This window comes from Manis pentadactyla, chromosome 4 (assembly GCF_030020395.1).
Source record: "Manis pentadactyla isolate mManPen7 chromosome 4, mManPen7.hap1, whole genome shotgun sequence".
NCBI classification, from domain to species: Eukaryota; Metazoa; Chordata; class Mammalia; order Pholidota; family Manidae; genus Manis; species Manis pentadactyla.
The window spans coordinates 26541150-26568834 of NC_080022.1; the positions used below are offsets into that span (position 1 = coordinate 26541150).

General features: G+C 39.1%; 1 protein-coding gene across 10 annotated transcripts in view; it reads right to left on the reverse strand.

Moving 5' to 3' along the window:
- ZMYM6 (zinc finger MYM-type containing 6) overlaps window positions 1–27685 on the reverse strand; it is a 91321-nt gene that overhangs the window by 39601 nt on the left and 24035 nt on the right. For 8 of the 10 annotated variants that reach the window (XM_057499986.1, XM_057499981.1, XM_057499983.1 and 5 more), the window contains 5 exons: window positions 10948–11098; window positions 10202–10374; window positions 8936–9083; window positions 7588–7728; window positions 7107–7148 (listed from right to left, as the gene is read on the reverse strand). In XM_057499986.1, the coding sequence (XP_057355969.1) occupies window positions 7107–7148; window positions 7588–7728; window positions 8936–9083; window positions 10202–10374; window positions 10948–11098 (655 nt within the window). The remainder of the gene's footprint in view (window positions 1–7106; window positions 7149–7587; window positions 7729–8935; window positions 9084–10201; window positions 10375–10947; window positions 11099–27685) is intronic. The other 2 variants (XM_057499984.1, XM_057499985.1) reach the window with 2 other exon arrangements.

The following is a 27685-nucleotide window of genomic DNA, read 5'->3' on the forward strand; positions in this document are numbered from 1 at the left end:
TTCTGGGCACTCGAGGGCGCCACATACAAATATGAAACATCAAAGGAACCTGGTTCAAACCAAAATCCCACAAACACCAGAAAAAGATCCAAGTGAAATGGAACTCATCAATCTTCCTGAAAGAGATTTCAAAATAAAAATCATAAACATGCTCATGGAGGTACAGAAAAATATTCAAGAACTCAGGGTGGAATTCAGAACTGAGATTCAAACATTAAGGAATGCAGTATCTGAAATGAAACATAAAATGGAAGGATTTAAAAGCAGATTAGATGTAGTATAGGAGACGGGAAATGGAATAGACATTAGGGAACAGGAATACAAAGAAGCTAAGGCAGAGAGAGAAAAAAGGATCTCTAGGAATGAAAAAATACTGAGAGAACTATGTGACCAATCCAAATGGAACAATATTCGTGTTATAGGAGTACCAGAAGAAGAAGAAGAGAGAAAAAGGGATAGAAAGTATCATTGAGGAGGTAATTGCTGAAAACTCCCCCAATCTGGGGAAGGAGATAGTCTCTCAGGCCATGGAGGTACACAGATCTCCCAACACAAGGAACCCAAGGAAGACAACAACAAGACATATAATAATTCAAAAGGCAAAGATCAAGAATAAGGACAGAATATTAAAAGCAGCCAGAGAGAGAAATAAGATCACATACAAAGGAAAACCCATCAGGCTATCATCAGAATTCTCAACAGAAACCTTACAGGCCATAAGGGATTGGCATTAATGAAATGAAACAGAAGGGTCTTAAACCAAGTATACTCTACCTGGAAATATTATCATTTAAATTTGAAGGTGGGATTAAACAATTTCCAGATAAGCAAAACCTGAGGGAACTTATCTCCCACAAGCCATCTCTACAGTGTATTTTGGAGGGAATACTATAGATGGAAGTGTTCCTAAGACTAAATAGCAGTCACCAGAGGAAATAAAACCACAGTAAAAAAAGTAGAACAATTAATTACAAAGCTGATGCAAAATCAACTCAACTACCCAAAAGTCAGTCAAGAGATAGACAAAGAGAACGGAATATGATACCTAATATATAAAGAATGGAGGAGGAAGAAAAAGGAGGGAAAATAAAGAACCTTTAGGTTGTTCTTGTAATAGCATACTAAGTGAGATAAATTAGACTGTTAGATAGTAAGGAAGTTACCTTTGAACCTTTAGTAACCACAAATTTAAAGCCTGCAATGGCAATAAGTAAATACCTATCAATAATCACCCTAAATGTAAATGGCCTGACTGCACCAATTAAAAGACACTAAGTCACTGAATGGATATAAAAAAAAGAAAGACTCATCTATATGATGCCTATAAGAGACTCACTTCAAACTCAAAGACATACACAGACTCAAAGTGAAGGAATGGAAAAAGACATTTCATGCAACTAATAGGGAGAAAAAAGCAGGCATTGCAATACTTGTATCAGACAAAACAGACTTCAAAACAAAGAAAGTAACAAGAGATAAAGAAGGACATGACATAATGATAAAGGGGTCAGTCCAACAAGAGGATATAACCATTATAAATATCTACACATCCAACACAGGAGCACCTACATATGTGAAACAAATACTAACAGAATTAAAGCGGGAAATAGAATGCAATGCACTCATCTTAGGAGACTTCAACACACCACTCAATCCAAAGGACAGATCAACCAGACAGAAAATAAGTAAGGAGACAAAGGCACTGAAAAAAACATTAGAACAGTTGGAGCTAATGGATATCTACAGAACACTCCACCGAAAAGTCGCAGGATACACATTCTTCTCAAGTGCACATGGAACATTTTCAAGAATAGATCATATACTAGGCCACAAAAAGAACCTCAGTAAATTCAAAAAGATTGAAATTGTACCAAGCAGCTTCTCAGACCACAAAGGTATGAAACTAGAAATAAATTATGCACAGAAAATGAAAAAGCCCAGAAACACATGGAGGCTTCACAACATGCTCCTAAATAATCAATGGATCAATGACCAAATAAAAACAGAGATCAAGGAATATATGGAGACAAATGACAACAATAATTCAACACCACAAAATCTGTGGGACACAGTGAAGGCCATGCAAAGAGGGAAGTATATTGCAACACAGGCCTACCTCAGGAAAGAAGAACAATCCCATATCAACAGTCTAAACTCACAATTAAATGAAACTAGAAGAAGAACAACAAATGAGGCCCCAAGTCAGCAGAAGGAAGGACATAATAAAGATTAGAGCAGAAATAAATGAAACTGAGAAGAATAAAACAATAGGAAGAAACAAAATGAAACCAGGAGTTGGTTTTATGAGAAAATAAAATAAACCTCTAGCAAGACTTATCAAGAAAAAGAGTCTCCACACACAAACTGAATCAGAAATGAGAAAGGAAAAATCACTACAGATACCACAGAAATATAAAGAATTATTAGAGAACACTATGAAAAAGTATATGCTAACAAACCGCATAACCTAGAAGAAATGCACAACTTTCCAGAAAAATACAATCTGCCAAGGCTGACTCAGAAAGATACAGAAAATCTGAACAGACCAATTACCAGCAACGAAATTGAACTGGTAATCAAAAAACTACCCAAGAACAAAGTCCCTGGACCAGATGGCTTCACCGCTGAAATTACCAAACATTTAGTGAAGACATAATATCCATCCTCCTTAAAGTTTTCCAAAAAGTTGAAGAGGAGGGAATACTTCTCATTCTATGAGGCCAGCATCACTCTAATACCAAAACCAGGCAAAGACACCACAAAAAGAGAAAATCATATCCCTGAACATAGATGCAAAATACTCAACAAAATATTAGCAAACCAAATTCAAAAAACATCAAAAAGATCATCAATCATGATCAAGCAGGATTTATTCCAGGGATGTAAGGATGGTACACCATTCGAAAATCCATCAACATCATCTACCACATCAACAAAAAGGACAAAAACCACATGATCATCTCCATAGATGCTGAAAAAGCATTTGACAAAATTCAACATCCATTCATGATAAAAACTCAAAAAAATGGGTATAGTGGCAAGTACCTCAACATAATAAAGGCCATATATGACAAACCCACAGCCAACATCATACTTAACAGCAAGAAGCTGAAAGCTTTTCCTTTAACATTGGGAACAAGACAAGGATGCCCACTCTCCCCACCGTTATTCAACATAGTTCTGGAGGTCCTTGCCATGGCAATTAGACAACACAAAGAAATAAAAGGCATCCAGGTTGGCAAGGAAGATGTTAAACTGTCAGTGTTTGCAGATGACATGATATTGTACAGAAAAAAACCCCTAAGGAATTCACTCCAAAACTACTAGATCTAATATCTGAATTCAGCAAAGTTGCAGGATACAAAATTAATACACAGAAATCTGTTGCATTCCTACACACTAACAATGAACTACCATAAAGAGAAACCAGGAAAACAATTCCAATCACAATTGCATCAAAAGGAATAAAATACCTAGGAAAAAACCTAACAAAAGAAGTGAAAGACCTATACCCTGAAAACTACAAGACACTCATGAGAGAAATTAAAGAAGATACCAATAAATGGAAATACATCCTATGCTCATGGATAGGAAGAATTAATACTGTCAAAATGGCCATCCTGCCAAAGCAATCTACAGATTCAACGCCATCCCTATCAAAATACCAACAGCTATCTCCAACAAACTAGAACAAATAGTTCTAAAATTCATATGGAACCACAAAAGATTCCGAATAGCCAAAGCAAGCCTGAGAAGGAAGAATAAAGCTGGAGGGATTATACTCCCTGACTTCAAACTCTACTACAAAGCCACAGTAATCCAGACAATTTGATTCTGGCACAACAACAGACCCATATAGATCAGTGAACAGAACAGAGAGCCCAGATATAAACCCAAGCATATATGGTCAGTTAATACATGATAAAGGAGCCATGGATATACAATGGGGAAATGACAGCCTCTTCAACAGCTGGTATTGGCAAAACTGCAGAGCTACATACAAGAGAATGAAACTGGATTACTGTCTAACTCCATACACAAAAGTAAACTCAAAATGGATCAAAGACCTGAATATAAGTCATGAAACCATAAAACTCTTAGAAGAAAAAATAGGCAAAAATCCCTTGAATATAAATGTAAGCAACTTTTTCCTGGGTGCATCTCCTTGGGCAAGGGAAACAAAAGTAAAAATGAAGACATGGGACTACATCAAGCTATAAACTTTCTGTATAGCAAAGGACACCAACAGCAGAACAAAAAGGCATCCTACAGTATGGGATAATATGTTTGTAAACTACATATCTGACAAGGGGTTAATGTCCAAAATACATAAAGAACTCACATGCCTCAACACCCAAAAAGCAAATAACCTGATTAAAAAATGAGCACAGTATCTGAACAGACACTTCTCCAAAGAAGAAATTCAGATGACCAACAGGCACATGAAAAAATGTTCCACATTGCTAATTATCAGGGAAATGCAAATTAAAAACACAATGGGATATCACCTCACAGCAGTTAGGATGGCCAACATTGAAAAGGAACAATAAATGCTGGCAAGGATGTGGAGAAAGGGAAACCCTCCTACAATGCTGGTGGGAATGTAAGCTAGTTCAACCATTGTGGAAAGCAATATGGAGGTTCTTCAAAAAACTAAAAATAGAAATACCATTTGACCTGGGAATTCCAGGCCTAGGAATTTACCCAAAGAAAGCAAGATTTCAGATTCAAAATGACATATGCACTCCTATGTTTATTGCAGCACTATTTAGCCAAGATATGGAAGCAACCTAAGTGTCCATCAGGAGATGAATGGATAAAGAAGATGTGGTACAATGAGATGTTATTCAGCCATAAGAAGAAAACAATCCTACCATTTGCAACAACATGGATGGAGCTAGAGAGTATTATGCTCAGTGAAATAAGTCAGGCAGAGAAAGACAAATACCAAATGATTTCCCTCATTTGTGGTGTATAACAATGAAGCAAAACTGAAGACTCACAGACTCCATGAAGGGACTAATGGTTACCAAAGGGGAAGGTGGGATAGGGAAGAGTGGATGGGGAAGGAGGGAGAAGGGGATTGAGGGGTATTGTGATTAGTTCACACAGTGTGGGGGTGGGTCATGGGGAAGACAGTGTAGCAAAGAGAGGACAAGTAGTGACTCTGGCATCTTACTACACAGATGGACTGCAGGGAGGTATGGGGGGACTCAATAATATGGGTGAATTTGGCAACCACATTGTTTTTCTTGTCAAACCTTCATAAGAGTATATATCAATGATACCTTAATTTAAAAAATGGATCTGATGTGGTTTGTTTTCCTCATTTTTTTTCACTGGGGATTCCTCAATATGCAGACCTACTGTCCATTTTTCACCTTGCCACTATGTAACAGCAACCCACATCTGGATCACCTTCAAAAACAGCAATTGTTGCTGAAACACGGTCAAAAGCTTTTGCTAGTTACTTCACTGCTGACAGTGGTAAAGGCCCATGCTAATTGCAAGGGCCCTCTTTCTGCTACCTTTGTTTCTCTAATTCTAGCAAGTCTTCCTTTATTAATCCATGGGAACATCCCAAGCAACATTTCAACATCCCCTTCACCAACCTTTCACAGATTTACCTTCTTGACTACTTTCACAGATTCCTTATTAGGCAGATCTTATGTTTTCTTCCAAGTTAAAGCCTCTTTTAAGTTACGGGGAAGCTGAAATGTTTTGATAGTTTCAGAGTTAACAGATATAGCTTGCCTGCTCATTTTTGTATTTGTAAAACCTTGGTGGACTTTATAATTAGAAAAGCAGCCATGACTTGTAGTAAACTTTTTGTCTCACTGTCACTATCTTTCAAATCATCAAAAAATACTTCAGGCCTTAGCATGGCCTTAGGGGTGTATTATGACAGCACTGAGCTTGCAGCCATGTTGCCAAGATTCATCCATTTTTTCCATTATACTTGCCTGGTTATAAGATAATTTCATGAGCTAAAGGGTGTATCTGCTTTAATGCTGCTTTTGTTTTTTTTTTGAGCAATATCTCTAATATTGTGCAGGGTGCACTCTTAAATTGACAGCATGGGATATCAAAGCAGTGGCCTGGCTTTCCCTGAAGAGTTTTATCACATCTAACTTCTGTTCCAAATTTACTGAATTTTGGGCACACTTTTTAGCACTAGCACCACCACTTACTTCACAAAGCTGAATGACACTGTTATATGGTAGTAAAAAAAGATTTTAATTGAATCAAGAGCAAATGTTAAAGAGAGCAGCAGTCACTAAAAACATTAACCTAAGATCTGACACATTAGGTTCATGTGTTATTGATAAAGGATGATGGGAATTCTGTTTTCTGCTAAAGTGATGTTGACACAGGAAAATGACACAGTTTGCAATCTTTTCAGCTAACCAGATTTGAACTTAGACATTTCTTCAAAAAAATTTTTTTAATTTTGGGAAATTTTACAGTATTTCCAATTTGAGACATAAAGTAGGAATTTAAATACATTTTTACTTGCACTGTGTTCAGCCTCACCTAATTCGAAGATGCACAAAATGACACTACATTGAACTTTTTCAAGAGAATTTCTAGTCTAAAACAAAAATACTTGAATGTAGTAAGAGAAAAATAAGCAACCAGATGGAATTAACACATATTTAAAGAAGGAGCCAGAACACAAACAATAAATCAGAAATGCATTCTTATAAATGATCTAACTTAAAGACTTGAAAATAAAATCAGTGCATATTACTCGACTTTTTAAAAAGACTAAGCTGAATGTTTAGTACACATGGTGTGGGGGGACACAGGGAGAACAGTGTAGCACAGAGAAGGCACACAGTGCATCAGCGGCATCTTGCTGCACTGATGGTCAGTGACTGCATTGGGTTATGGGTGGGGACTAGATAATATGGGTAAATGTAGTAACCACATTGTATTTTCATGTGACACCTTCATAAGTGTATATCAATCATACCTTAATAAAAAAAATTTTTTAAAAAGACTAAGCTGAATTCAGAATAATACTCAGATATATATTAGAAGGCTATGTCCAAAATGAAAATAAACCCAAATGACATCATGAGGAATAATATTAACAATAAAACTTACACTTTCAATGATCTTTGCTGCCTCTTTAATAACTGCACCTGTTACAAATCAAAACATACATTATCCCCAGAACATAAAGAAGTAAACATTAAAACCAAGAAGTTGCTTTCCTCTCACTAACGTAGGCTCAAGTCTATTCCAGAATTTCTCAAAAATAAGGTCCAAGAACACTTGTCATCAGTATTACCTGGGCTGCCTTGTTAAAGGAAGAACCCTGGGCCTCAGCACCATCCTATGGCATTAGAATTTCCAGTGGTAACAGTAGCTCTATTACAATTATTTGGGTTTTTTAAGAAATAGACTATACATACCACTTCCTGCCTTACCCAGGCCATTTGCTTGTTACCCACTTCCCTCAGAGATACAGAGGCATATTTCAACATGTATGTGTAAATGTAAATATTACAAGAAGAGTTACATAGACTAGACAACACTTACCTCTTCAGTTTAACCAAAGGCCTTTACACCAAGTCTTACCTTTTAAGACACAATTAGTGCTCGCCCTCGGCTGGGCAGGAGGTATTTTTGCCAATGAAACCACATTGGTTATAACTGGAGTTGTGTTTGTCCTTGAAGAGGGAAATTTCACTGAAGCAGTGTGCGCCTTAGAAATATTTCCTGATTAAAATAAACAAGAAGGTAAGACCTAGTATAAACAAAAGTGTCACACAAAAAACCTGTTTAGCAAGTAAGTTTTCAAGGTGCAATGCAAACATCTAACTCTGTATAACTGTGATTCTGGGTCAGATTAGCATCCACTTGGTTCTCTCTAAAGAGAGCCTGATTCTCTAAAATTATAACTTCAAATGTTATTCAACAGGTAAAAATATAGGAACTGGTTTCAGGATTAACTGGGCTTTTCTATCATTGAATATTAAAACTACTACACCTAAACTTGCTTCAAGTGAAAATTTAACAATTTTTATAAATAAGTTGGTGAAGTAACTGTCCATCCACATAAGAACACTGGTTTTGTTAACCCACATTATAGAATGAAAATTCTACCACCAATCTGACTAGTCTTAGAGAGAATGGATAACACAGAAGATTAGCACAAGATATATGGGACTGAGGTAATGATTAATAAGACTGAAAAGGCAGAAGAGGGCCAGGCTTTAAGGGCAGAGCATACAGATTCTGTCAATTCAGTGGCACTCCAGGCCTAGATCAGAGAACAGAACATCAAATGTTTTAAATCTAACTCGGAGAAATGCTACTTAGGGGAGCTACTTTAGGAACATGTCCATATCTATCTATTTGTCTGGATATTTTGACCGTATTAGCTGTCCTACTTGCAAAATTATTTTATTCTTAGCCAAGAGAAACCTTACTACCCATGAAGAACTGGTCTACTTTATTTTGTTTTTATATAATTAATGTGTTATTTTTTCCTTGGCTACAAGCAAGTTCTGGATCAAATCTTATGCCAGATGCAGCAACCATACTAACATACTTATATCCTCTCCCTTTGTTTGCCTTGATTTTCTATTTTCATTTCTAGTTTATTGAATCACATATATCCCTTAGTGTAAGTTATTTATGTAGAGATGAATTCAATCAAAAGTAATCAAATCTAATTTTACTATAAAATTAGTCCTTATACATTTATTGATGCCTTGGCATGTTTGATTATGATAGCAAAAGGCATCAGGGTTAATTTTCCCTCAAGGGCAATCATTAAGGATTGTTACAGGAAAATTTAAGGAAATTCAGCCTACTTCAAACCAGTGAATTTTGTTTTTATTATATTATTTATAGTTGTGGGTGCTAATGGTATATCCTAACAATGACATAAAGATCCCACACTAGCCAAGTTTAACTTTACCTTTATTTTGTGAAAGAGGGTCATTCATAACTTCCTGATCACAAAACTCCAAGACACAAAACAGGTTACAGAAACGTTTGATGTTTCCTTGCCATTTTATGGACTCACTTAGCTTACCCTGTCGTTTACAACCATCACATTTGGCCATCTGAAAAAGAAATATAAGACAGGATAGGCTTAACACTATAAAATAACATAAAGATAACTAATAATAAAACAAGAGGCACTATAAAAACAGGATATATGTCAGTCAAAAATCACAAAATGCAAGGTTCCTACCTTAAAATATTGTGGTTAAAATATATACACTTTATAATGTGTTTCATATAGATGACTTCCATCAAAAGAACACAAAAGTTGATCTCCTGTTTTCAAAATTACCAATGGAGAAATCTAACGATAGTTCAGTTTTTATAAAGTTAGTAGGCAGCATATTGCAGCAGAAAGAATATGGGTTTTGGAGTCATAAAGACTTTGCTTCATCAACCAGTACCTAACTATCCTTTGTCTTAAGCTCCGAGATAGGGCCTCGTCATACGATTATGAAAGAGACATGCCACCTCCTGCAAATTCTGTTTTGTGGGAAGGTAGACAAGTGAGCAAGTGCTGTGGTTTCACTGCAGTGTTACAGCTGCTGGCTGGTTTTCACCTCCAGCTTCTTCAAGGGAACATTACTTAGCCTCCCTGGACCTTACTCTTTCCCTTATTTATAAACTGGCAATAAAACACCTACCTCTTGGGATTGTGGTGAAGATTAAATGAAGCATTAATTATGAATTAATTAATTTTGAATGTGATCACTTATAAATTAATTCAATTAAGTGTAGCTTTCATTGTTAGTCTTTCAAAAACGTGATTTTTTTTTTAAAAGGAAGTGGGTGAAATCAGTCATAGTCATTTGACCTATGAAGTGAGAACAAGGTCTGACTTCAAATTTCACACAGGAACCTTTTGAATGAGAGCCACTTAACGCAACAGAACTATGTTCTAATTTGAAAGAACTAAAAGTTATAAATAAGGTCAATGTGCCTTCAAGAAAACAAAAAATAAAAAGAACATATCCTCAAACAACAACAAAGTCTCCAGAAATCCTATACTTTTTACTCCAAAGATTTCATGTTTCTATTCAATTGAAGTTTGCCTTAGGAGCTCATAATTTATTTTACCCAGTTCTAAACACCAAATTTTTCTTCACATAATCTGAACATAGTTTAAATAGAAACTAATTTGTACTAACTTTAGAAAGCCAAAGTATGTTACATTTACCTGATTAAACAGAACTATAAATTTGGACATGCAGTCATCACAACAAAACTCTTCTAATTTGCCCTCGAATCGATTTTCCACCAAGTTAGGGGATGTCTGTGAACAATAACTGCACATCTTACAATAGTTTCCCCATCGTTCTCCAAAGTCACGGGCAGAAAGGAATTTGCAAACTGACCACCAGAAAGGAAGAAAGAAACATCAAATTTACATTAACCTGAAGGAGGTAGAGTGAGCTTCTACAGTCTGAGATACCTTAAGCTAATTTCTAAATACTTGACACAATTACCTGCCTCTAGGTTAAAAAATAGTCTCTATATTCATGAAACAAACTCCTATCACTGTCAAAATATACTTTAAATATTAGGCCATCTATATTCAGACACATCAAAGAGTAAAGTTTCTAAAACCAAGAAGCAATAATTGTTTAAGTCACCTCTTTACAAAGGGATACAAAAAGAAAAAAGATCTCTGGACATAACTAAACTTATGAAGAGATTTTTCTATACTTTATATTAATACCATTGATCTAATTATATTTCAAAAGTGTTTCTTTATTGAGATTATCGTAACATTTAGAAGGACAGACTTTAAAGTTAAGTAACATCCCAATTTAGAAAGACTCAAATTATACCTAATAAACAGAAATTATTTGAAAATTAATTGTACCTTAACAGCCCAACTCATCAAGAATTACTTCATACCAACCTCATGCTCTGTAGATAAAAGTGAACTTTTTTCTTTACCTTCACTACAGAATGGCTTGTCAACCCCTGAGAATCGGACAGTCTCCTTGATAATTTTCTGCAGCTTACAGTAGTGACACATTGCCATAACTTTATTTTTCTTTTTGTATTCATCAGAGCAAGTCTTGCCACAAAACAGAAACATTTTACCCTACAGAGAAAGAGCAATTATTAACATCTTATTAAAAAGTTACTTTCTCTTTAAGAAACCCTCTTCCTTTTCATTTCAAAGCAAACTGACTGTCAAAGATGAAAGACAAAAATTCTACGTGGGGTGGAACCTTATGATGGAGGAGGAGGAAGGCAGGACAGTAACCTCCTCCCACACACATACCAAGGAAGCAACTACAGCAAATACAACTAACCCTGAAAACAACCTGAGGACTGCAGAACAAACCACCTACACCTGGAGAAGAAGAGAAGATCATACAAAAAAGGGTAAAGTGGCAGGGCCACCACCAAGAGGGACCCCAGCCCTACCCCATCCCAGCCCACAGGAGGGAGGAAGATTAAAGGAACAGAGACGGGATAGGTGCCCAGGAAATCTGCACATCTGGCCCCAGAGATTTGCTCTGGGAACACAAGTCCACATTGCATTGGGTTCTGGTGATTAGCAGGACTGGACACGAGGGATAGGTGGAACACTTTGGGAGGCTGAGACTCCAGCCCCTGTAGAGGACAAGCATGCTCTGCTAGTCCCACCAAGACCAAACACAGAGGCAGCAGTTTGAAAGACTTGCCAGTAATGGGAAGGGTGCCAGAGGGCCGAGGTCTGGATGGGACAGTCTCTGCAGGAGAAAGAGCAAGTGGGCGATACCTCCCCAGCCCTCCCTTAGCCCAGCAGGTTGAGCACTCTCAGGAGCCCCAGGTGCTCCATCCCCCTCACTGGCAGCTCAGGCCCCAGGTGCCTCCAATACACCAGTCCACACAGCCCAGCCCACTCAGCCCAGCAGCCACTGGCTTTGCTGCCTGGTGGCCACGGGGAGACTCTCCCAGCTTTCACAGTCCTGTTTCAGCCCAATGGGCAGATGCCTGCAGGAGTCAGTTCCAAATGCTTCTTCCTCCCCACCAGTTGCCAAGCTGGGTGCTGTGCACCTCACTGCTGCTAGAGGGAGCCCACGGGATGTGCTGCTGCAGAAGCTGTGTGCCAGCAGCCTCCTCACCAGAGCAGCCTCCCATTGCCCGACTGGCTTTCCCAGCTCACCCACACGCCCCCCCACACACACCACACACATCCTGCTGCCACTGTGAGACTGCAGGCCCTTCCACCATGGGACTTGCTGCCTACGCACGCCCACGTCCTCCCACCACACTAATGTCTGCCACTGCCAAGTACCCAAGGGCTCCACAACCAGGTGACATGCCACCAGCGAGAGCCCATGCACCCTGCCACTGTGCAACTCACCCTGAAAATACCCCACCCACCCCATTAACCCAGCAGTCCTACCATCGTTGCAGGGCAGGCAGAGGGAGGACCTGCCCAGAAAAATTCCAGCAGAAACCACTGTTCTGATCACATAGGACTAGTTGAGGCAAACCACTGGCCTTAGCAGACAGAGATAAATCACTGCCAGCAGACAGACAGAAAGATGACCCCACATATTGCCCACCAATAGCAACGGGCTCCATAGCAAAGGCACTGGAGAGGAATGAGTCCTGAGCTTCTGGGAACCACAGGACGCCTTCTGCATAAAGCCATTACTCTCTAAATCAGGAAGTATAGCAAATCTATCTAATACAAAGAAGAAACACAGAAACCCTGATAAAATGAGGAGGCAGAGGAATATGTCACAAATAAAACTACAGGATAAGACACCAGAAGAGGGCTAAATGAAATGGAGATCACCAATCTTCTTGATAAAGATTTCCAAGTAAAAGTTATATATATATACTCACTGATCTGCAGAAATATACTAAATATCTCAGGAAGGACTTCAACAAAGAGATAAAAGAACTGAAGAACATTAACTGAAGTGAAACACAAAACAGAGGGAGTGAATAACAGACTGCTGCAGTAGAGGAGACAATGAGATGCAAATTAGAGAACAGGTGTACAACAAAGCTGAGGAAAAGAGAGAAAAAAGGATAAGACAGCTGTGTGACCAATCCAAGCAAAACAATATTCACATAATAGGGGTACCAGAAGGAGAAGAGAGAGACAAAGGAATAGAAAGCCTCTTTGAGGAAATAATTCCAGACACTCAAGTCATGGAAGCTCAGGGAGCCACTAACAAAAGGAAGCCCAGCAAGACAACACCAAGACATATAATAATGAAAATGGCTGAGATTAAGGATAAGGAGAGAATATCGAAAGTAGCCAGAGAGAGGAAAAAAGATTACTTATAAGGAAACCCCATCAGGGTATCAGCAAACTTCTCAGCAGCAACTTTACAAGCAAGAAGGGAATATTTAATGTATTGAAACAGAAGGACCTTAAACCAAGAATCAGCTACCCAGCAAGATTATCATTTACATTTGAAGCAGGGGTTAAACAACTTCCAGATAAAGGAAGGCTCAAAGAATTTATAACAACAAAACCAGCATTACAGGATATGTTAAAAGGACTGCTATAGGTGGAAATGTTCCTAAGGCTAACTAGTTTTGATTATGACATCTAATACATACAGTATGGAGGAGGAAGAATCAAAAAAGAACTCTTAGACTGTGTTTGAAGTAGGGATATCATCAACTTAATAGAGACTGTTATATAGTAAGGAAGCTATCCTTGAACCTTTCAGAACCACAAAACTAAAGCCTATTAAATGATAACACAAAAAATTAAAAAAGAGAATTCCAACCACCACAGCATTAAAGAAAAGCATCAAATAACAAGAGAAGAGTATAAGAGAGGAAGAAACAGAGAGGAGCTATAAAAATGACAAGAAAACAATTAATAAAATGGCAATGAGTACATACCTATCAATAATTACCTTAAATGTAAATAGACTGAATGCACCAATCCAAAGACACAAAGTGGCAGAATGCATAAAGAAACTAAAGCTCCTGATTGAATTAAAGATGGCAGCATGAGAGGTGAGACAGAGAACTCCTCCTAAAACCACATATAATAGGACATAAAATTCATACAACTAATCCCGAAAGAGAAACAGGAAAGATGGCTGCACCAAACTGCATAAAACTGGAGGAAAGAACAGACCCCACAGAACAGGGTAACATATCAAAGCCGTGACCCAGCGGGACCCAAGCACCTCCCCCACCCCAGCTCACTGGAAGGAGGAAGAGAAACAGAGCAGGGAGGGAGTGGCCTGGGACTGCTGAACACCTAGCCCTGGAGATTTGCTCTGGGAGCATGAACCTACATTGCATGGTGCTCTGGTGATTAGTGGGGTTGGAAAGCTAAGACAGGTGGAATACCTCAAGAGACTGAGATTCCAGCTGTTTGTGGAAAACAGGGATCCATATCCAGCTGATCTGGGCAGGCAGTCTGAGAGACTTCCTAAAAGCGAGAGGGCTGATAAAGGGGCAAAGATTGCAGCAGAGCTTACTGCTCAGGAGAAAGGACAGGTAGACAAAATTGTCAGGGTACACTTGCCCAACAGATTGGAACTTTCATGATCCTCAGGCATTCCATCCTCCTGGCTGGCGACACAGCTCCAAGGCGCCCCGCCCCATCATGGTACACAGCCGCGCCTTCCTCCAGGCCAGCCCACATGTGTCTAGCAAAATGGTGAACCCTGCCCTGGCATCAGGCCAGCCAGAGGGAAGCCCCGCCTATAGCATCTACAAACACAAAGCATAGAGGCTTATACCTGTGTGTTCAGCCCACTGGTTCTGGCAGTGGAGACAGGCATAGCAGCTGGGAATCAGGAAACAGCTCTTTCCTACCCCTAAGCACCAACACTGCTCCCCTGTGACCCCCGACATTGCTCCAGGGGCTGAGCAGTTCCAGAGAGTAGAGCTTCTGGGCACTAGAGGGCACCACAGACAAATAATGAAACATCAAAGGAAACTGCTTCAAAGCAAAATTATGAATACACCTTAGAAAGATTCAAATGAAATCGACCTCATGAATCTTCCTGAAAGGGATTTCAAAATAAAAATCATTAACATGCTCATGGAGGTACAGAAAAGTATTCAAGAACTCAGGAATGAATTTAGGACAGAGATTCAATTGTTGAGGAACACAATGGAAGGTATTAAATGCAGATTAGATACAATGGAGGAGACAACAAATGAAATAGAAATTAGAGAAGAGGGATACAAAGAAGCTGAAACACAGAGAACAAAGGATCTCTAGAAATAAAAGAATACTGAGAGAACTGTGTGACCAATCCAAACAAAACAATATTCATATTATGGGGGTAATAGAAAAAGAGGAGAGAGAAAAAGGCATAGAAAGTATCTTTCAGGAAGTAATTGCTGAAAACTTCCCCTATCTGGAGGAGGTCTCTCAGGCATTGGAGGTGCACAGATCCCCCAACACAAGGGACCCAAAGACAGGACCAAGACATATAATAATTAAAATGGCAAAGATCAAGGATAAAGACACAATAATAAAAGCAGCCAAAGACAGAGGAAGATTCAAGATGGCAGCATGAGAGGTGAGACAGAGAATTCCTCCCAAATCCACAGATAATGTGAAAACATAGTCAATACAACTAACCCTAAAAGAGCAACAGGAAAGAAGGATGAACAAGACTGCATACAGACCTCAAAAAACAGGGTAGCATACCAAAGCATTGATCCAGCGGGACCCAAGCCCTTCCCCTACCCCAGCTCACTGGTGGGAGGAAGAGAAATGGAGCAGGGAGTGGGTGGAAGCCTGGTACTGCTAAAAACCCAACCCTGGAAGTCTGCTTTGCAATCAGAAACCTACACTGTGTGGTGCTCTGGAGGTTGGGGAGCTGGGACAGCCAGGGTGCCTGAGAGACATATTCCGGCCATTTGGGGAAGATGGTATCCACACCTAGCCACTCTGGGACAAGAGAAAGGCAGGCAGTCTGAGAGGCTTCCTAGCAGTGAGAGGGCTGCTGAAGGGGCTGGATTTGCACAGAGATTGCTGTGTGGGAGAAGGGATAGAGGGACAAGGTGTCTGGGCACGCTCTGCCCAGCAGATAGGGAACTTGGAGGAGCTTCAGGTCCTCCATCCCCCTGGCTGCCTACTCAGCTCCGAGGTCCCCCACCATGACACACAGCCTGCTGAGCCTTCCTCCTGGCATGATGGCACCAACTTAGAAACTGGCAGTCACTGTGCAGGCATCAGGCCAGTCAGGAGGCCCCACCTACAACAGCTAGAGATGCAAAGCACAGAGGCTTACACCTGTGGGCTCGGTGCACTGGCTCTGATATTGGAGACAGGCAAGGCAAACAGGAATCATGAAACAAGTCTTTCCTCCCCTATGACCCTGAATCTCACTCTAGGGGCTGAGCACCTCCAGAGACAGGAGCTTCTGGGCACTAGAGGGCACCACACAGAAATATGAAATGTCAAAAGAACATGGTTCAGACCAAAATCTCACAAACCCCAGAAAAAGGGCCAAAGGACACAACTCACCAATCTTCCTGAAAGAGTTCAAACTGAAAATCATAAATATGCTATGGAGGTACAGAAAAATATTCAAGAACTCAGAAACAAATTTAAGACAAGAGATTAAATCACTAAGAAATTTCATATATGAAATGAAACATACAATGGAGGGATTAAAAAGCAGGTTAGATGTAGCAGAAGAGACAGTAAATGGAACAGGAATTAGAGAAGAGGAATACAAAGAACCTGAGGGACAGAGAGAAAAAAGAATCTCTAAGAATGAAATAATATTGAGAAAGCTATATAACCAATCCAAATGGAACAATATTCGCATTATAGGGGTGCCAGAAGAAGAAGAAGAAGAGAGGAAAAGGGATAGAAAGTGTCATTGAGGAGGTAACTTCCTAAAACTTCCCCAGTCTGGGGAAGGAGATAGTCTCTCAAGCCATGGAGATGCGCAGATCTCCCAACAGAAGGGACCCAAGGAAGACAACATCAAGACATATAATAATTAAAATAGCAAAGATCAAGGATAAAGACAGACTTTTAAAAGCAGCTAGAGAGAGGAAAAAGATCACATACAAAGGAAAACTCATCAGGCTATCATCAGATTTCTCAACAGAAACCTTACAGGCCAGAAGCGAGTGGCATGATATATTTAATGTAATGAAGCAGAGGGGTCTTGAACCAAGAATACTCCAAAGAAGAAATTCAGATTCCCACCAGGCACATGAAAAGATGCTCCACATCCCTAATCATCAGAGAAATGCAAATTAAAACCACAATGAGATATCACCTCACATCATATAGGATGGCCAACATTCAAAAGACAGACAGAATGCAGTGGGGAGGGGGACATGAGGAAGGCAGTATAACACAGAGAAGACAAGTAATGACAACAACAAATGTTGGCGAGGTTGTGGAGAAAGGGGAACCCTCCTACACTGCTGGTGGGAATGTAAATTAGTTCAATCACTGTGGAAGGCAGTATGGTGGAGGTTCCTCAAAACACTCAAAATAGAAATACATCTGATCCAGGAATTCCACTCCTGGGAACTTACCCTAAGAATGCAGGAGCCCAGTTTGAAAAAGACAGATACATCCCTATGTTTATCGAAGCACTATTTACAATAGTCAAGAAATGGAAGCAACCTAAGTGTCCATCAGTAGATGAATGGATAAAGAAGATGTGGTACATATACACAATGGAATATTATTCAGCCATAAGAAGAAAACAAATCCTACAATTTGCAACAACATGGATGGAGCTAGAGGGTATTATGCTCAGTGAAACAAGCCAGGTGGAGAAAGACAAGTATCAAATGATTTCACTCATCTGTGGAGTATAAGAACAAAGCAAAGACTGAGGGAACAAAACAGCAGTAGGCTCACAGAACCCAAGAATGGACTAACACTTACCAAAGGGAAAGGGACTGGGGAAGATGGGTGAGAAAGGAGGGATAAGAGGGAAAAAGGGGTATTATAATTAGCACACATAATGCAGTGGGGAAGGGGACATGAGGAAGGCAGTATAACACAGAGAAGACAAGTAATGATTCTATAGCATCTGACTACACTGATGGACAGTGACTGTAATGGGGTATGGGATGGGGACTTGATAATAGGGGGAGTCTACTAACCATAATGTTGCTCAAGTGAAACAAGAAATTAATAATACCAATACCAAATACATTAACAATACCAAAATTTTAAAAAATAGAAAAAAAAAGCAGCCAGAGAGAAAAAAAAGATCACATACAAAGGAAAGCCCATCAGGCTATCAGACATCTCAGCAGAAACTGTACAGGCCAGAAGGGAGTGGCATGATATATTTAATGCAATGAAGCAGAAGGGCCTTGAATCAAGAATACTCTATCCAGTAAGATTATCATTTAAATTTGAAGGAGGGATTAAACAATTTCCAGATAAGCAAAAGCTGAGAGAATTTACCTCCCACAAACCATCTCTACAGTGGATTAGGGAGGGACTGCTATAGAAGGAAGTGTTCCTAAGTTTAAATAGCTGTCTCCAGAGGTAATAAAAAAGGATAGACAAAGACTATAGAATATGATATGTAATATATAAAGAATGAAGGACGAAGAACAGAAGGGGAAAAAAAAGAACCTTTAGATTGTGTTTGTAATAGCATACTAAATAAGTTAGACTCTTAGATAGTAAGGAAGTTACCCTTGAACCTTTGGTAACCATGAATCTAAAGCCTGCAATGGCAATAAATACATACCTATCGATAATCACCCGAAATGCAAATGGTCTAATGCACCAATGAAAACCCACAGGGTCACTGAATGGATAAAAAAACAAGACTTAACTATATGCTGCCTACAAGAGACTCACTTCAAACACAAAGATATACACAGACTAAAAGTGAAGGGATGGAAGAAGATATTTCATGCAAATAATAGGGAGAAATAAGCAGGGGTTGCAGTAGTTTTATCAGACAAAATAGACTCTAAAACAAAGAAAGTAACAAGAGACAGAGAAGGACATTACATAGTGATAAAGAGGTCAATCCAATCCAACAAGAGGATATAACCATTATAAATGTCTATGCACCCAACACAGGAGCACCTACATATGTGGAACAAATACTAACAGAATTAAATGGGGAAATAGAATGCAATTGCATTCATTTTAGGAGACTTCAACACACCTGTCACTCCAAAGGACAGATCAACCAGACAGAAAGTAAGGAGACAGAGGCATTGAACAACACATTAGAACAGATGGATCTAACAGACATCTACAGAACTCTACACCCAAAAGCAGCAGGATACACATTATTCTCAAGTGCACATGGAACATTTTCAAGAACAGATCATATACTAGGCCACAAAAAGAGCCTCAGTAAATTGAAAAACATTGAAATTGTACCAACCAGTTTCTCAGACTACAAAGGTATAAAACTAGAAAAAAATTACACAAAGAAAACAAAAAAGCACACTAACACATGGAGGCTTCACAACATGCTTCTAAAGACCCAATTGATCAATGACCAAATAAAGATAGAGATCAAGCAATATATGGAGACAAATTACAACAGCATTCAACAAGACAAAATCTGTGGGACACAGCGAAGGCCATGCTAAGAGCAACATATATTGCAATACAGGCTTACCTCAGGAAGAAGAACAATCCTATATGAACCGTCTAAACTCACAATTAATGCAACTAGAAAAAGAAGAACAAATGAGACCCAAAGTCAGTAGAAGGAGGGACATAATGAAGATTATAGCACAAATAAATAAAATCCAGAAGAATAAAACAATAGAAAGAATCAATGAGAGCAGAGGCTGGTACTTCAAGAAAATAAACAAAATAGATAAACTCCTAGCAAGACTTATCAAGAAAAAGAGTCTACACACATAAACAGAATAAAAAATGAGAACAGAAAAATCACTACAGACACCACAGAAATACAAAGAATTATTAAAGAATACTATGAAAAATTATGTGCTAACAAACTGGATAACCTAGAAGAAATGGACAACTTTCTAGAAAAATATGTTTCAAGGCTAACCCAGAAAGAAACAGAAAATAACAGAACAATTACTAGCAATGAAATTGAATCAGTAATCAAAAAACTACATAAGAAAAAAACCCTTGACCAGATGGCTTCACCACTGAATTTTATCAAACATTAGTCAAGACCTAATACCTATCCTCCTTAAAGTTTTCCAAAAAGGAAAAGAGGAGATAATACTTCCAAACTCATTCTATGAGGCCAGCATAATCCTAGTATCAAAACCAGGCAAAGATACCACACAAAAAAGAAAATTACAGACCAATATCCATGATGAACATACATGCAAAAATACTTCTCAAAATATTAGCAAACCAAATTCAAAAAGATCATCCATCATGATCAAGTAGGATTCATTCTCAGTATGCAAGGATGCTACAATATTAGAAAATCCATCATCATCATCATCATCCACCACATAAATAAAAAGGTCAAAAACCACATGATCATCTCCATAGATGCTGAAAAAGCATTCAACAAAATTCTCCATTCATGATAAAAACTCTCAACAAAATGGGTGTAGAGGGCAAGTACCTCAACATAATAAAGGCCATATATGTCAAACCCACAGCCAACATCATACTTAACAGTGAGAAGCTGAAACCTTGTCCTTTAACATCGGGAACAAGACAAGATGCCCACTCTCCCAACTTTTATTCAATGTAGTTCTGGAGGTCCTCGCCATCGCAATCAGACAACACAAAGAAATAAAAGGCATCCAGACTGGTAAAGAAGTGAAACTGTCACTGTTTGCAGGTGACAAAATATTGTACATAAAAACCCTAAAGAATCCACTCCAAAACTACTAGATATAATATCTGAATTCAGCAAAGTTGCAGGATACAAAATTAATACACAGAGATCTGTTGCATTCCTATACACTAAAGATGAACTAGGAGAAAGAGAAATTAGGAAAACAATTCCATTCACAATTGCATCAAAAAGCATAAAATACCTAGGAATAAACCTAACCAAGGAAGTGAAAGACCTATACTCTGAAAACTACAAGACACTCATGAGAGAAATTAAAAAAGAAGATACCAATAAATGGAAATACATCCTGTGTTCATGGATAGGAAGACTTAATATTGTCAAAATGGCCATCCTGCCTAAAGCAATCTACAGATTCAATGCAATCCCTATCAAAGTACAAACAGCATTCTTCAATAAACTAGAGAAAATAGTTCGAAAATTCATATAGAACCACAAAAGACGTCAAAAGGCCAAAGCAGTCCAGAGAAGGAAGAATAAAGCTGGGGGTATTACGCACCCCAACTTTAAGCTCTACTACAAAGCCACAGTAATCAAGAAAATTTGGTACTGGCACAAGAATAGACCCACAGACCAATGGAACCGAATAGAGAGCCCAGATATGAACCCAAGCATATATGGTCAGTTAATATATGATAATGGAGCCATGGATATACAATGCTGAAATGACAGCCACTTCAACAACGGGTGTTAGTAAAACTGAACAGCTACATGCAAGAAAATGAAACTGGATTATTGTCTATCCCCATACACAAAAGTAAACTTGAAATGGATCAAAGACCTGAATGTAAGTCATGAAACCATAAAACACTTAGAAGATAACATAGGCAAAAATCTCCTGAATACACATGAGCAAATTTTTTCTGAACGCATCTCCTCAAGCAAGGGAAACAAAAGCAAAAATGAACACATGGGACTACATCAAACTAAAAAGCTTCTGTACAGCAAAGGATACCATCAACAGAACAACAAGGCATCCTACAGTATTGGAGAATATATTTGTAAATGACATATCTGACAAGGGGTTAACATCCAAAATATATAAAGAACTTATACATCTCAACACCCAAAAAGTAAATAACCCAATTAAAATATGGGAGGAGGATATGAACAGACACTTCTCCAAAGAAGAAATTCAGATGGCCAACAGGCACATGAAAAGATGCTCCACATCACTAATTATCAGGGAAATGCAAATAAGAACCACAATGAGATATCACCTCACACCAGGTTAGGATGTCCAGTATCAAAAAGACTATGAACAACAAATTCTGGCATTGATGTGGAGAAAGGGGAACCCTCCTAAACTGCTGATGGGAATGTAAGCTAGTTCAACCACTGTCGAAAGCAATACGGAGGTTCTTCAAAAATCTAAAAATAGAAATACCATTTGACTCAGGAATTCCACGCCTAGGAATTTACCCAAAGAATACAACAGAGGCACTGAACACATTAGATCAGATGGACTTAAAAGATATATACAGAGATTGGAGCCAAGATGGCGGTGTGAGTAGAACAGCGGAAATCTCCTCCCAAAACCACATATATCTATGAAAATATAACAAAGACAACTCTTCCTAGAATAAAGACCAGAGGACACAGGACAATATCCAGACCACATCCACACCTGCGAGAACCCAGTGCCTCGTAAAGAGGGTAAGATACAAGCCCCGGCCCCACGGGACCCAAGCGCCCCTCCCCCCAGCTCCGGGCGGGAGAAGAGTAGGCAGAGCGGGAGGGAGAAGGAGCCCAGGACTGCTGAACACCCAGTCCCAGCCATCCGGGCCAGAGCGCGGACACAGTGCATGCGCGGGGGGCCCTGGATACTAGAGAAACAGGGCAGCAAGAACAGTGAGCGGGTACCAGAGGCCTGGCGCCAGAGGACATAAGAAAAGTGAGCGGCCATTTTTTTTTTTTCTGTTTTGTTTTGGCGAGCGCTTTTTGGAAGTCTTAAAGGGATAGGGACCCCAGGCGCCAGAGAATAAAGAAAAACGAGCGGCCATTTTTTATTTTTATTTTTATTTTTTTAGTTTTTAATTTAAAAAAAAATTTTTTTTTTTTGTGGTCAGTTTTGTTTTGCCGGGTGCTTTTTGGACGTCTTAAAGGGGCAGGGCGGGACACTTAATCCAGAGGTAGGGAATCCGGGGCTCTCTGGGCACCCTAACCCCTGGGCTGCAGGGAGCAGGGAGGCCCCTTACGGAGATAAACAGCCTCCAGACCGCTCCCCCTCCAACGCGACTCCACCACTTTGCAGCAGCTGCCCGAGCCAGGCCACGCCCACAGCAACAGCGGAGATAAACTCCACAGCAGCCAACACGAAGGAGAAGCCCTGTCTGCGCGCAGCTGCGCAGCACAAGCCACTAGAGGTCACTGGTCTCCCAGGAGAGGAGGGCCACAAACCAAACAAAAAGGGAAGTTCTTCCAGCCGTCACTCGTCCCAGCTCTGCAAACGATTCCTAATACCATGAAAAGGCAAAACTACAGGTCGACAAAGATCACAGAGACAACACCAGAGAAGGAGACAGACCTAACCAGTCTTACTGACAAATAATTCAAAATAAGAATCATAAACATGCTGACAGAGATGCAGAGAAATACGCAAGAGATATGGGATGAAGTCCGGAGGGAGATCACAGATGCCAGAAAGGAGATCGCAGAAATGAAACAAACTCTGGAAGGGTTTATAAGCAGAATGGATAGGATGCAAGAGGCCATTGATGGAATTGAAACCAGAGAACAGGAACGCATAGAAGCTGACATAGAGAGAGATAAAAGGATCTACAGGAATGAAACAATGTTAAGAGAACTGTGTGACCAATCCAAAAGGAACAATATCCGTATTATAGGGGTACCAGAAGAAGAAGAGAGAGGGATGGAAAGTATCTTGGAAGAAATAATTGCTGAAAACTTCCCCAAACTGGGAGAGGAAATAATCGAACAGACCACAGAAACACAGAACCCCCAACAGAAAGGATCCAAGAAGGACAACACCAAGACACATAATAATTAAAATGGCAAAGATCAAGGACAAGGAAAGAGTTTTAAAGGCAGCTAGAGAGAAAAAGGTCACCTATAAAGGAAAACCCATCAGACTAACATTCAGACTTCTTGACAGAAACCCTACAGGCCAGAAGAGAATGGCATGATACATTAAATGCAATGAAACAGAAGGGCCTTGAACCAAGGATACTGTATCCAGCACGACTATCATTCAAATATGATGGTGGGATTAAACAATTCCCAGACAAACAAAAGATGAGGGAATTTGCTTCCCACAAACCACCTCTACAGGACATCTTACAGGGACTGCTCTAGATGGGAGCACTCCTAGAAAGAGCACAGCACAAAACACCCAACATATAAAGAATCGAGGAGGAGGAACAAGAAGGGAGAGAAGAAAACAATCTCCAGACAGTGTATATAACAGCTCAATAAGCGAGCTAAGTTAGGCAGTAAGATACTAAAGAGGCTAACCTTGAACCTTTGGTAACCACGAATTTAAAACCTGTAATGGCAATAACTACATATCTTTCAAGTCACCCTAAATGTTAATGGACTGAATGCACTAATCAAAAGACACAGAGTAATAGAATGGATAAAAAAGCAAGACACATCTATACGCTGCTTACAAGAAACTCACCTCAAACCCAAAGACACATACAGACTAAAACTCAAGGAATGGAAAAACATATTTCAGGCAAACAACAGCGAGAAGAAAGCAGGGGTTGCAGTACTAATATCAGACAAAACAGACTTCAAAACAAAGAAAGTAACAAGAGATAAAGAAGGACACTACATAATGACAAAGGGATCAGTCCAACAAGAGGATATAAAGATTCTAAATATATATACACCCAACACAGGAGCACCAGCATATGTGAAACAAATACTAACAGAACTAAAGGAGGAAATAGACTGCAATGCATTCATTCTAGGAGACTTCAACACAACACTCACCCCAAAGGATAGATCCACCGGGCAAAAAATAAGTAAGGACACGGAAGCACTGAACAACACAGTAGAGCAGATGGACCTAATAGACATCTATACAACTCTACATCCAAAAGCAACAGAATATACATTCTTCTCAAGTGCACATGGAACATTCTCCAGAATAGACCACATACTAGGCCACAAAAAGAGCCTCAGAAAATTCCAAAAGATTGAAATCCTACCAACCAACTTTTCAAACCACAAAGGCATAAAATTAGAAATAAACTGTACAAAGAAAGCAAAAAGGCTCACAAACACATGGAGGCTTAACAACATGCTCCTAAATACTCAATGGATCAATGACCAAATCAAAATGGAGATCCAGCAATATATGGAAACAAATGACAACAACAACACAAAGCCCCAACTTCTGTGGGACACAGCAAAAGCAGTCTTAAGAGGAAAGTATATAGCAATCCAAGCATATTTAAAAAAGGAAGAACGATCCCAAATGAATGGTCTAATGTCACAACTATCGAAATTGGAAAAAGAAGAACAGATGAGGCCTAAGGTCAGCAGAAGGAGGGACATAATAAAGATCAGAGAAAAAATAAATAAAATTGAGAAGAATAAAACAATAGCAAAAATCAATGAAACCAAGAGCTGGTTCTTTGAGAAAATAAACAAAATAGATAAGCCTCTAGCCAGACTTATTAAGAGGAAAAGAGTCAACACAAATCAACAGTATCAGAAACAAGAAAGGAAAAATCACGACGGACCCAACAGAAATACAAAGAATTATTAGAGAATACTATGAAAACCTATATGCTAACAAGCTGGGAAACCTAGGAGAAATGGACAACTTCCTAGAAAAATACAACCTTCCAAGACTGACCTAGAAAGAAACAAAATCTGAACAAACCAATTACAGGCAACGAAATTGAAGCGGTAATCAAAAAACTACCAAAGAACAAAACCCCCGGGTCAGATGGATTTACCTCGGAATTTTATCAGACATACAGGGAAGACATAATACCCATTCTCCTTAAAGTTTTCCAAAAAATAGAGGAGGAGGGGATACTCCCAAACTCATTCTATGAAGCTAACATCACCCTAATACCAAAACCAGGCAAAAAAAACCAGGCAAAAAAAAAAAAAAAAAACCAACCACCAAAAAAGAAAACTACAGACCAATATCCCTGATGAACATAGATGCAAAAATACTCAAAAAAATATTAGCAAACCGAATTCAAAAATACATCAAAAGGATCATACACCATGACCAAGTGGGATTCATCCCAGGGATGCAAGCATGCTACAACATTGGAAAGTCCATCAACATCATCCACCACATCAACAAAAAGAAAGACAAAAACCACATGATCATCTCCATAGATGCTGAAAAAGCATTTGACAAAGTTCAACATCCATTCATGATAAAAACTCTCAGCAAAATGGGAATAGAGGGCAAGTACCTCAACATAATAAAGGCTATATATGATAAATCCACAGCCAACATTATACTGAACAGCGAGAAGCTGAAAACATTTCCTGTGAGATCGGGAACTAGACAGGGATGCCAACTCTCCCCACTGTTATTTAACATAGTACTGGAGGTCCGATCCACGGCAATCAGACAAAACAAAAACATACAAGGAATCCAGATTGGTAAAGAAGAAGTTAAACTGTCACTATTTGCAGATGACATGATATTGTACATAAAAAACCCTAAAGACTCCACCCCAAAACTACTAGAACTGATAATCGGAATACAGCAAAGTTGCAGGATACAAAATCAACACACAGAAATCTGTGGCTTTCCTATACACTAACAATGAACCAACAGAAAGAGAAATCAGGAAAACAACTCCAGTCACAATTGCATCAAAAAAAAAAAATACCTAGGAATAAACCTAACCAAAGAAGTGAAAGACTTATACTCTGAAAACTACAAGTCACTCTTAAGAGAAATTAAAGGGGACACTAACAGATGGAAACTCATCCCATGCTCATGGCTAGGAAGAATTAATATTGTCAAAATGGCCATCCTGCCCAAAGCAATATACAGATTTGATGCAATCCCTATGAAACTACCAGCAACATTCTTCAATGAACTGGAACAAATAATTCAAAAATTCATATGGAAACACCAAAAACCCCGAATAGCCAAAGCAATCCTGAGAAAGAAGAATAAAGTAGGGGGGATCTCACTCCCCAACTTCAAGCTCTACTATAAAGCCATAGCAATCAAGACAATTTGGTACTGGCACAAGAACAGAGCCACAGACCAATGGAACAGACTAGATAATCCAGACATTAACCCAGACATATATGGTCAATTAATATTTGACAAAGGAGCCATGGACATACAATGGCGAAATGACAGTCTCTTCAACAGATGGTGCTGGCAAACTGGACAGCTACATGTAGGAAAATGAAACTGGACCATTGTCTAACCCCATATACAAAAGTAAACTCAAAATGGATCAAAGACCTGAATGTAAGTCATGAAACCATTAAACTCTTGGAAGAAAACATAGGCAAAAACCTCTTAGACATAAACATGAGTGGCCTCTTCTTGAACATATCTCCCCGGGCAAGGAAAACAACAGCAAAAATGAACAAGTGGGACTATATTAAGCTGAAGAGCATCTGTACAGCAAAAGACACCATCAATAGAACAAAAAAGAACCCTACAGTATGGGAGAATATATTTGAAAATGACAGATCCGATAAAGGCTTGACATCCAGAATATATAAAGAGCTCACACGCCTCAACAAACAAAAAACAAATAACCCAATTAAAAAATGGGCAGAGGAACTGAACAGTTTGCCAAAAAAGAAATACAGATGGCCAACAGACACATGAAAGATGGTCCACATCACTTATGCTCCACTTATCAGAGAAATGCAAATTAAAACCACAATGAGGTATCACCTCACACCAGTAAGGATGGCTGCCATCCAAAAGACAAACAACAACAAATGTTGGCGAGGCTGTGGAG